This window comes from Nipponia nippon, unplaced genomic scaffold, assembly GCF_047370975.1.
Source record: "Nipponia nippon isolate SJK-2023a ecotype South Korea unplaced genomic scaffold, ASM4737097v1 scaffold_7, whole genome shotgun sequence".
In the NCBI taxonomy this organism is placed as follows: domain Eukaryota; kingdom Metazoa; phylum Chordata; class Aves; order Pelecaniformes; family Threskiornithidae; genus Nipponia; species Nipponia nippon.
The window spans coordinates 15,710,985-15,723,078 of record NW_028262391.1 but is presented as its reverse complement, the minus strand read 5'-3'; the positions used below and the strand labels follow the sequence as shown (position 1 = coordinate 15,723,078).

Below are 12,094 nucleotides of genomic sequence, written 5' to 3'. Positions count from 1 at the left end.
GGTTAATCTAGTCATGGAGAAAGGTCTTGCTCAGCCTTAACTGGGCCCTGATCTACCTTACTGCAAGTCTAGCTTGCAGTGGTGATTTTCTTAGTAGAGACTTCGCTACAGTTTCTTACTGCTAAGTTCTGGGCTGTGGTCTCAGTAGACATATAAGTGAGCAAAAGCTACGATAATGAATAGACCATGCAGCACTAGCATGTATCTGGGACAGGGCAAATACTGCCAGACCTTGATGTTGCAGAACCTGTCAGTTATTGTCAAATCTCCTTGGGCACTTTCACAACCAAGGGATGAGATAAGAGGATTTATCTTGAAATCTTTTTATTGTGGTTCTCCCTGTCCTATGGACAGCATGACCTTCCACAGAGCCGAACACCATGTATTCTAGATTTGGCACCGTTTGAAAGCCAGGAAGTTTTGCTCAGGATGCATTACAGTGCCACGTGTGATCAGAATGGCATATATTTGGTTGTGTCAGCTGTATTTGCTTGACTTTTTAACTTCTTAACCATGGCAAAAATAGCTGATGTCATTTTGAGGCATCTGTACCAACCGAGGTAGCAAGAATAATTCACAGAATGAATTGGAGAGGCTGCGAGGTGTCACACCGCACATCTTGACGAAGGGTTTATTAGTCACATTTAACTAGGTATTCCGAACTTGATAGAATTGTCAAGAACCTAAATCTTGAAATTACCCTGCTAGCTTTATGGAAGTGAATCAGCTTATTAATGCAAACACGTAAGAGTACATGAGCTAAGATAGAGAAATATCGAGTCTTTTAGAAGCTAATAAGTTGAGAGCCAAAGGGTGACCTTGCTCACAAGATGCTGACTGCAACCCGTATTCTGGGTTCAGTTCCTGGCTCCGCTTCAGACTTCCTGTGTGGGCTTTGCTGAGACATATCTATGCCTCATTTCCCTATTAAAAAGGCAATCCATTTGGAATAAGGTTTGTCTCCCAACAAGAGCATGTCAAACACTTAACAGAGTAGCATTCTGCCCTTAACAGGAACATCAGTGCTGAACAACGCAAATAATGAGCAACCACCTCCGTAACAACATAGCCCATATTTCTATAATGACAAGCATCTTTTCTTTCTGAATGCATCCATTCTGCCCAGGGTCCTAAGGTGTGTATATTTATCTATATAAAAGTGACTTCCATTTATAAGGGTTTTGTTTGTTTGTTTTAAAGTCAATATATTTTACTTAATCTGTGTTTGAGGCAGCACAAGTTGGGTTTGGCTGACAGCTTTCAGGATCTTGCAAACAGCAATAAACACTACTCTGCAATAATAACTATTGATTTTTTTTTTTTTTTAAAATCTCCACTATTTTTGAGGGAAGACTGTATTTGTAGACTCTGGAAAAGATTTAGTATCAGATTCGCTTACAACATATTACCCGCTTCCTAAAGCCGTAAGTCATTAATGAAGAAATCATTCTTGCAGAACACACAAGCCCTGGCAAAGCAAACAGGTGCCCTGTAAAGATTTCATACCATTTCCATACACTTAATATGGTCCAGAAATACTTTTTGTACACTAAAACTACAACTTCAACTCTTGGATACATAAATTTTGTCAGTAACTGAAAAGATAATGTGAATTGTGGTTCCCCCTTGCACCCTTCTTAAACTCTTTCTACAGTTATTAACGTGCAACAACTCAGCACGTCTGGATTTTCACATTTTTTTTTTTCCCCTCATTCATAGTTAAATACCATAGTTCCAAGCCAGATGGGGAGCTAGGTAGCTTCTGAATATTTAAGGTATTTATGGTGCAACAGAACACTAGATTGTGTAAGTATCTTCATCTTTCTCTGTGATGTAAAAATTGTCTCAAAGAATTAAGCTTAATGAATAGAAAAAAAAATGCAGTGATTCGCATCAGAGATCAACATGAGTACCTAATCTGAATTCAGTTATTTTCTTAATGCATTACACTTTGTATTTACAGAATGAACTGGTATTGAGTGCTTAAGTGTAGTTTCTGAGATATCTGAGTAACTTTGCTCATTAGGTGTATTACCTATTTATGGAAAAAAAAAAAACCTAAAGGCTCTCTTGAATTTATAGTTAGCTGCTATTTTGAGTGTCTGTTATTTTTTATGACATATGTTCACTAACCAGTCTTATTCTAAATTGGAACCTTGTTAATTGAAAGAAGTTAGTTAGATTTCATTTATGTTAAAAAGAATGTAACAATGTTCAGCCAATTCCTAACATTCTTACCTCTGATTTATTCTGCCAAGTCTATATTAGAATAGAGATTAGTTGAGAAGACACTTGAAGTTGGCTTATTTTTAAATTCAAAGACATTGACACATTGTGTTAGACACAAACACTTGACATTTAATTGAAACTTTTAAAAAATTAAATCCCTGTCATGAATAATATTTTCTTCCTCTTTTCCCCTCCTAGGTGTGAACTTCATATTTTCTCCCTGGAACTAGGTTACTGCTGAAGAGATCAAGATGGTCCCAAATTACTCTACTGAAGAAACTGTTAAAAGAATCCATGTCGACTGTCCCGTTTCAGGAAGGCACAGTTACATCTACATTATGGTTCCAACTGTTTACAGCATCATCTTTATCATAGGCATATTCGGGAACAGCCTGGTCGTTATTGTCATTTACTGCTACATGAAATTAAAAACAGTAGCCAGCATCTTTCTTCTAAACCTGGCGCTGGCTGACTTGTGTTTTTTAATAACTCTGCCACTCTGGGCAGCCTACACGGCCATGGAGTACCAGTGGCCTTTCGGCAACTGTTTATGTAAGTTAGCATCAGCGGGGATAAGTTTCAACCTGTACGCCAGTGTGTTCCTCCTCACGTGCCTCAGTATTGACCGGTACCTGGCCATAGTACATCCAGTGAAGTCCCGAATTCGACGTACCATGTTTGTTGCCAGAATAACTTGCATTGCTATCTGGCTTCTCGCCGGTGTGGCCAGTTTGCCTGTCATAGTTCACCGTAACATATTCTTTGCTGAGAACTTGAACATGACAGTCTGTGGTTTTCGGTATGACAACAATAACACAACGCTCCGGGTTGGGTTGGGTTTATCCAAAAATTTGCTGGGCTTTTTAATTCCTTTTCTGATCATATTAACAAGCTACACCTTAATTTGGAAGACCCTGAAGAAAGCATATCAAATTCAAAAAAATAAGACTAGAAATGATGATATTTTTAAGATGATTGTAGCAATAGTATTTTTCTTCTTCTTTTCCTGGATTCCTCATCAAGTGTTCACTTTTCTGGATGTATTAATTCAATTACATGTAATAACAGACTGCAAAATCACTGATATTGTGGATACGGCTATGCCCTTCACCATTTGCATCGCTTACTTTAACAACTGTTTGAATCCTTTTTTTTATGTTTTTTTTGGAAAAAACTTTAAAAAATACTTCCTTCAGCTAATAAAATACATTCCACCAAATGTCAGCACACATCCAAGCCTAACAACAAAAATGAGCTCCCTCTCGTATCGGCCACCAGAAAATATACGCTTGTCCACTAAAAAGACTGCTGGGTCTTTCGATGCAGAGTGATGTGTTTTGCAATATACTTTTTTTGAACAACCTTGTGAACGAAGCAGCAAGAATGAAAATTCATCTGCAGTGCTGAACATCACAGCTTACTGCTCGTTACAGAACCATCAGATCACCTCAGAGAAATCATACTGTAAAGATTTAGCAGTGGCCTTTTATTTTACATTGTGAAGAGGACTGCTCGGTTTTCATTTTGTTTTTCTTTACCAAAAGCAACATAAATGGTGGACAGGCATGTCAGAGGTTCTGTCAGCATCCTGCCACTTACTCAGAACTACAAAAGAAGGGTAGAGAAAAGTCCTAACTTAAGTTCGGAGATCTTTTGAAAGGAAAAGCTTGTATAAATTACATGAATTATGAAGGACCTGTTTTGCACATACGTGAGCTATTCGAAGTTTCGTGCAGGGAGCTGATGGAGCTACACTGCTTATTCCGTTGGGTTTTTTTAAAATGACATAAATGTCATGTCATCATATTTATAATATATTTTCAAATATATGCTATATATAGAGGCCCAATTTTAAACTCGAATGGAAATTTAAGGTCCTTGAAATTGGTCTCATTCTGATTTATGCTACTATTTTTCATTTTTTAAAATGGCAAATTTTTCATAATATATGCAATGAAATGCAGGTTTATTTATTAAATATAGAAGAAATATTTTTAGATTTATATTCCTACTCATAGATTTCAAACATTGCTTCATAAATGTACATTTATATCCCAGTGGATATTTTTATAGTAGTTTAAAAAAAAAGTATTATATACACACACACACACACACAAAAATGAGGTTCACTTAACCTTTCCTCATGATCTGCCACACTGACTTTGAAGAACATTACTTACAGAGTGGGTTGACTCCATATTCTACGTAACTAAAAGTAAAATTCTGTATTTGAAAACGAGTTCTGGGACAGAGGCAATCAGAAAACTTCAAATTATTTTTCTATAATAACCAGTGCACTCAATGAGAGAAATTACCAACTAATGAAATCCACTCAATTTCTCAAATTCCTGGACATTTAATAAACTCACATTCTGATAAGCAAAAATGCGACAATGCTTGTAGTACAGTTTAACTAATAATGCTTTTAGTCACATCACAAAACATCTGAGGCCAAGCTTTACTCTTGACTTTTACAGAATTACTCTCTATTTATACAAAACTAAGCCTAGAGTATTTGCTTCCTGTAGAACCATTTTTATGTGTTTGGAACAAATTCAAATTTATACTAGCATAAATCAGAACAAAAGTCTGGCTTAAACTCTCTATACAAATGACGGGGGAAGGGTGATAAACACTGTAGGAAGTTTCAACTAATGATATCCTTGTATGTCCTTTTTACCTCAAATGATGTACTCCAGAAAATATTTTTTTCTTGAGTCACACTCATTTATTGTCTTCAAAGATAAATGAATTCATAAATACTTTGACATAGTAAAACTTAAGAAAAATTCCAAAACTGTACTCATATCATGTAAACAATTACATGACCCTTGAGAATTTGCAGCATTTATAATCTTCAAAATTATACATCTAATGTGGCTTTGCCTCAGGTAGCAAGTGTTTGGATTATCCATGTTTTCTGATTATCAGTCCCTTGCATATACACAAATACTATTTTAAATTATTTTTTGCTTTAGGAAATTAAATCAAAACACAATAAAAAAGTTATTTCTGAAATACTTTTTAAGAAAAAACGGGACCACAACCAGGTGTGGGAATCTTGTGCCTCTTCCTGCTCTTTCATTCACTTATTTTAAGGCAAGTTTCTTCAGTTTTGCCTTTGTTCTTCCAGCTGCAAAATGGGAACAATCTCTACTTACGTATGTCACAAGGCACTGTGAAGATTCATTAAAACTTCTAAAGCTGCATGTTAAAAAAAATGCTTTTTCACTGAAGTTTTAAGTTAATTTAATTGCAAGCTAGTATCTCAAAATTTGAAACCTGAATGTGTCATCTGAAGGCACAGTTAAATTATTCCTATTATATATAATGCTTTATATTTATCTTCTGTCTGTTCTTACATGTGAGACAGCCATTTGTTAAAAATGAATATGGCAATAGTCCCATGCATTGTAAATAGCATCCAGAACAGTACCACTGCCTCAGTAGTCAGTAAGCTGACGAAGGACAGACAGAGCCTGCCGTTTATGATATTTTGTTCATGTACGCATGTGCACATGCTGAACAGCATGGGGAGCTTCCCCTGGCAGAAGCATATCTGTCTCAGACATAATTCAGTGTGCTGTGCTTGCCACCTGCTGGATGCAGCCACAAATTTGTTTTTCATCTCAAAAGTTGTTACAGGAAGAGACAGCAATATTTCCCGGCTTCCTGATGGATCTGGAGATCCTTACCTGTGGCAAAACTCCTGTAGAAATGAAAGACAAACTTGTCCATCTGGGAGGCAGTTAACTTCCTTGACAGTAGCTAAGCAAGCATTTCCTCATCACCAGTTGATCCCTTTGGTCACTGAAATCCAGTGTCCCCAGTGACCACAATAGATAGCTTATTTTCAAAACATTGATTGCATTACTACAAGAGCCATCCGAAAGAGAAGAAATATATATATGTGTATAAAAATAAAAAACAAAGCATATTTGCCCATGTGATAATGAAGTATTTAGCTGAAAGGACTCGTTTATCACCAAGAAGAAAAAGAAGCAGAATCAGTAGTGACTATGAGCGATAAAAATGACTGTATTACAGCAGAAAACAGAAAAGAAGCCATTGGTTAGTGATTTTGATCATTTCATGCCAGATCCTGTCTTTTTAAGAGACTGCGTAACCTAGGCTGCTGGTACCACCTCTGCCTACCTGCATCGTGGGAAAAAGCACGAGCATGCACATTCATTCGGCTGGGCTGCTGCAGGAAAGGCAGGAAGGGATTGCAGCTGGTGTGCTTTGAAGGCAAGACTGACCTTGAATTGATAGGCAAAGAAAGTGGAGGGCAAAGCTGCCGTGAAAAAATGCTGGGAAATTTTTGTTCTCCTAAGGGGTAGGAATATGGTCATCAGCTACCAAATATAGTGGATCCTAGTTTAGTATTTCCTTAAAAAAAAAAAAAAAAAAAGGCAGATCAATAGATACTGAAAAGCATCCAGAGATAAAACTCTCCAGCACCTCTAACTGGGCAGCAGCAGAGAGCAAACTCTTTCAGAGCACAGAGTTACTGCGTACAGCCACAGCTTCGGGCATCCCCCCAAAGCCCCTAACTGACGGCTAACTGAAGAGTCCCCATTTCCTTCAGCACACCCACACCACTTCCATCGTGCCATCTAGCTGCAACCTATGCAGGTGCTGAGAAACGCGTTGTTGCTGAGCCTTAGGCTCCCCAGCCCACCTACTTGCTGAAAATACTATGCTGGAGCCCTGTCCGTGGGGCAGACAGAGCAGCAGCGTGAGAGACTGCAGGATCTGGCTGCTGTTGTGGACCCTTGGTTGTATGGTCCCTGCTGAGGGGCCCGTGGGAGATGGCCAGAGTGTCCTTTGGTGCAAGAACCTCCTCCTTGCAAACAGAGGAGGAGGGAGGAAGATTTGGCTCTATATGACTTCACCATCTTTGGGGAACTTTGGGTTGAACCATCTTAATTTAATATGAAAATAAGAACTAGCTGTGTATGTTTAAGAACAAATTCCCACTATCTTAAAGAACGCATTAAAAAGAAGTATCCAAAGTGCTTTTCATTCTCAGGATGACCAAAGTAAAATACTTGACAAACTCTTAGTCTGTCCCTGTACTCTGCTGGTGTGAGGAACTCGAGCCAGTATTAATGGGGACAGCATACAGCCGGCCCTAAATACAGGGATAACTACTCCAAATGTATCACAATTATATTCTGTTGGCTTGTTTGAATGAATACTTTCTCTCTGCTGGCAGAATAATTACTAAATCACATTATGTTTGCCATGCACATGCAGAATATTTATTTCTATTTATTCTGTGATATTACTTTATATGACTTATGTTTCATGCTCTGCTCTCTACTTGCTTGCCCATTATATGGCTATCCTAAATCATACTATATAGTCTGCACTGGTTAGCCTAAATTCCAACGAAAGAAATACAGATACAGTAGGGATTAATTTGGCTTCTCAGCTTAACAATTTCCTCATGTTTACATTGTTAATCAAGATGTTGCAGAATAAGTACGAAGCCAAAAGTCCTTTCCTTTACCAGAACTACTATTTAGGTGATAGTTTTCATCATCTACTTGAAACTGTGACAGCAGCAGAGAATATAGTAGGATTCCCAGGCTTGTTTTAGTTTTGCTTGCATAGCTTCAGCAATGATTTATCTTGCTGACTTCCTTTTTAAGTATACTGAAGTGCAGGTATTCCCAGGGAGAAGTTTGCAATGGAAAGGAGAAACAAATACTTGGGAGGCGGCGGAAAAAGGCTTAAAGCAGGGACTTGCTGATTTTGGAAATATTTAGTGTTAAATATCAATACTTAATTTTATTTTTGCAATAGATAGGGAAAAAAAACCAAACCAAACCAAACAAAAAACAGCCTGAGAATAGGTCTTTCAGCTTAGTAAAAACTTCCAGAAAGTTTTGAGAGGCTCTTTTAAGTTTCTTAATAACATCCTGCTCGGTTTGCAACGTATCAAACCATTCCTGCCCCACTCACAAGGTCAGGGTCTCCAGCTCTGCTCTTCCACATCACATTACAGGCTTGGGCAGACCATCATCCCACCAGCTTGTGCAAAGTGATGAGGTTGTTCATCGAGTCCATTTCAACAGCGACCTCACAACCAAGGCTGAACTAACAAATCCTCACTGTTAACGGCAGAGCTGTCAAGCTCATTGTCACTGGTGAGTTCTGCAGATGTGGCTAGACACTCAAGAAATAGGTACAGGTCACGTTTGAGCACAGCGTTGTGTGATCTTTTTAGTGGACTACTGCCATGGCCTGCAGCTTGTAAAGTACTTGGTAAATTCAGTAACAAGATCTAGATATTATTTTCTTTTAAATATTTTTGTGCAGTCGTAAGTTGAAGTGGTGGATGTTAATGTTTTCTATTTCAATAGAAATAGTTTTATATTGTAGAAGCTTGCTACTATTATATAAGAACTTTTACTGTCTGAAGTATTACTAAAAACATACACGTCATCAACAGATGTCTTTGTGAAAGCCATCTCCGCTGCTGTATTAATCCACCCAAAGCAAAGAGATATTTCTATATTATTTTAAGTACTACACTATTATCAGTGTATCTATAGCTATATATCTTAGAGAATATCATCCTTACCGAAGTGTTTCTGTTTAATGCCGTAACATTTTATACCACCATTCCTCATTCCTTTTAATCCAAAGTCTAACCCAGCTCCCCCTAAACTCTTGAGATGGACAGGCTGTGTCTGCAATTCATAGTGGAAAGGCTACCTGGCTAGCTCCAAAATCACAAATAGAACAGCAGTTCAGTAATTCACTTGTGTTTCCCAGAAGTGGCTAAGCTAAAAAAGTTCTCTTGGAATGTATACTTAACAAATTGCTAATTTTCCTATATACAGGTTAGAGTGAGCGAGTGGCTGTGTGGTGCTTAGTTGCCAACTAGGGTTAAACCACAACAGAGTTTAAAGAAGAATTTAGGCTTGACTTCTTAGAAGCTAAATTAAATTATAGGGACAGATTTACCCAGAATATTGTGTCAAATACAGGATCACATTATATTATGAATAATGGCCCTGAAAAGCCAGACTCAGGCTGCCTGTAGCTGAGTATTCAATGTAAATATATCCACTTTTACTTAGAATAAGCTTTGGTGTTTCTAAGCAGTGGTACATTGTACAGTGGCTTCAGAGGAAACAGGATTGGGTTCCAGCATAATAAGAGGGAATTGGTGCTTCCCCCTGCCCCCCCCCCCCCCACCAAAGAATGGTAGAATAGATCACACATTTCCATTTCGAATCTGTATGAAAATAAAATTGAATTTAATCTTGCATATCCATAGTAAACCCCACTTCATACTCTGTTTTATAGTGCCACACACGGGGAAAAAAGTGAAAAACAGTGAAAGGCTGGGCCTGTGAAATTTTATAGCTTACCTACTGAATAACTTATTTCCTATGTATTATAATTATTCCTCAGCTTTATATATTGGCAGTGCTGTGAGGCTACAATCAAGAACAGGCCCTGGTGCAGGAGGAGGTATACCTACACAGAGACATATACGATCTCTTGGGAGCTTTACAGCCTAATCAGAGGGTGAAAAATTGTTAGAATAGGGTGGAAAGCAAAGGCTGTTGCTCCACAAATACAAAACTGTGAAGATATTTCAGCCTGCCGTTAAATAAAGAAAAAAAAATAAATTTTTAAACCAAAGTGAGCTGAAAAGCTCCTCTCATTGAAAATAAGAAAGCAAAAAGACTAGAAAAGAAAATACTGAAAGGTTTTGTTATGAGTGAGGAGCAACCCTGCACATGCGCACACACACACACAGAGGTTTTCAAGCATCTCCAACTAATACTCTCAAGCAAATGTAAACTGGGCCGTTTTTATGAAATTGAATGAATAATCAGAAATCTTTTAGTTGATGGATGTATATAAGATAGCAGCCGATTTGCCACTATTGACTTTTTTCAGAAAAAAGTTAAATTATGCATTGGAAATTCACCAGATAGTTATATGCCCAGGAAAGGAAGACAACGTACTGCCTATAGAATTACATGAGCTTTGCCTACCTAGCCTGAACTACTCCTCATGCTTAGTTTATCACATGATATACAAATACACAAAAAAACCCCAACCCAAAACCAGAAACCAAAACAAATAATTTCACAAAAGCGTATATATTATAGTAGTGCTATGTATATTTAAGTTTGCTGAACAGCTATGAAATACTAAAGGGTCTAAAATAAGTTTGTTTTCACAAGTTTGTATTCATTTAAGTAGCTTTTTAAAGCTTTTATAAGGATTCAGTTTTTCACTGTAAAAAACCTCCAAGCATGATAAAAATTTGCATACCCAAAGCCCTCTTTCTGTATAAGAGCACCTATAAAGTGAGGAAATGTGTATAATTTGCACGATACCTTTCAAAGGCAAGTCATAAATAAATGTACGAGATGTAATTTCACCTGCTAGAGAATTGTTAATGTTGAACCTGGGTTTTATGATATGATTACTCTAGACAGAAATGTAAAGAAGCATGCAGAAAGGCATACTTTACATTATATACTAGGCTGCACTATACAGTGCAGTGTAAACATGTTAAATCCGGCAAAATTATATTTCTGGTATTCTTGAATTTCACTGCTTATCTATGACAGCTTTCTATACTGTCATCTGTAATTTTTACATGAGAGTAGACAGTAGATATGCACTGTGCTGTTTCAGCAAAAATCACATTTTAGGCAGGTTTCCGTCTAACATAACTGTGCAAAAAAATTAAGCATTTTTCACAGAAACACCTACATCAGACTGATTGATTGTATTTTGAAATACTGACAATATTAAACAATCCAAAATAACTTTAAATAAGTGTTGGTTTAACTTAACCTTCACACCATGTGGTTAGGTTGTTTCTTCTGAGTTTTGTTTCTCATCAAGCCTACAAATAACTGTGTTTTTAGCTTTAACTCCCAACACAGGTAGCAGAACAAAGTACAGAGTCTGACGAGAACACTGGATTCTAAATGAAAGTGTACATTATCTGTACAGCTCATACCCCAGAAATTCTGAAGTTGCACGTCATTTTGTTTTGATCAACAAGGTTTGTGACTCAATTTCCTGTTAATTAAAGAAAACTTTAATTGTTTATTGGAAAACTACATTGTACTTATTGCTAGTCTAGATAATATTCTACCAAGGGATACGCTCCTACAATTCTTTTACGTATGGTCTCTTTAAGCATCTGACTTCAGTTTTCTTGTGGGACTCGCCGCTAATGTGCGTATCAGATATGTCCGAAGAGCTTGACAGACCAGTGCCAAAACAACATCAACATTCATTACTGTGGCCCACAAGTACATGTTGGATTTAAATGTAGAACTGAATCACAATACTGTCAAGACACTAGAAAACTCTTCAGTACATTTAAAAAAAACATCTAAAGGCATATTCCAATTTTGACCTCTTACCTCCATCCCAAAAGAATACTGCAAACTTTACATGCAAGATAAAATTTTCCTTATACTTCTCTGCTTGTCTTGGAGCTGTTTACAGGCTATTTTCTGCCAAGTTAATTCAAATATTTTGACAAGGTTATTCCGTGGTAGAACATGCCTTTCTCTCTCCTGCGATATCATTTGATTGATGATCTGCCTATGTCACAGGAGAAGCCGATCAACACTGCAAAGCTCCATAACTTCCAGCTACAAGCAGATCATCACCCCCAACATTCAAACTTGCACAGAACATTAGTGTGCTCTATGCACATTTACGGAATCCAGTTTCACTTATTGCAAATAAAGTTTACTCCTCTGGCCCAATACAGCCATGGAAGCAATGACATCCTGAAAAAAAATACCATAGATAGGGACATCCCTAAATTTTACCTACAAGAAAATACCTGAAATGCTTGCAG

At 37.4% G+C, this 12,094-nt stretch overlaps 1 protein-coding gene across 3 annotated transcripts in view; it reads left to right on the top strand.

Moving 5' to 3' along the window:
• AGTR1 (angiotensin II receptor type 1) overlaps positions 1-11,167 on the top strand; it is a 30,265-nt gene extending 19,098 nt beyond the window's left edge. For all 3 annotated transcript variants that reach the window (XM_087740558.1, XM_087740556.1, XM_087740557.1), the window contains one exon: positions 2,428-11,167. In XM_087740558.1, the coding sequence (XP_087596684.1) occupies positions 2,481-3,560 (1,080 nt within the window). In that variant the 5' untranslated portion in view covers positions 2,428-2,480 and the 3' untranslated portion in view covers positions 3,561-11,167. The remainder of the gene's footprint in view (positions 1-2,427) is intronic.
• The last annotated feature ends 927 nt before the right edge of the window (positions 11,168-12,094 follow it).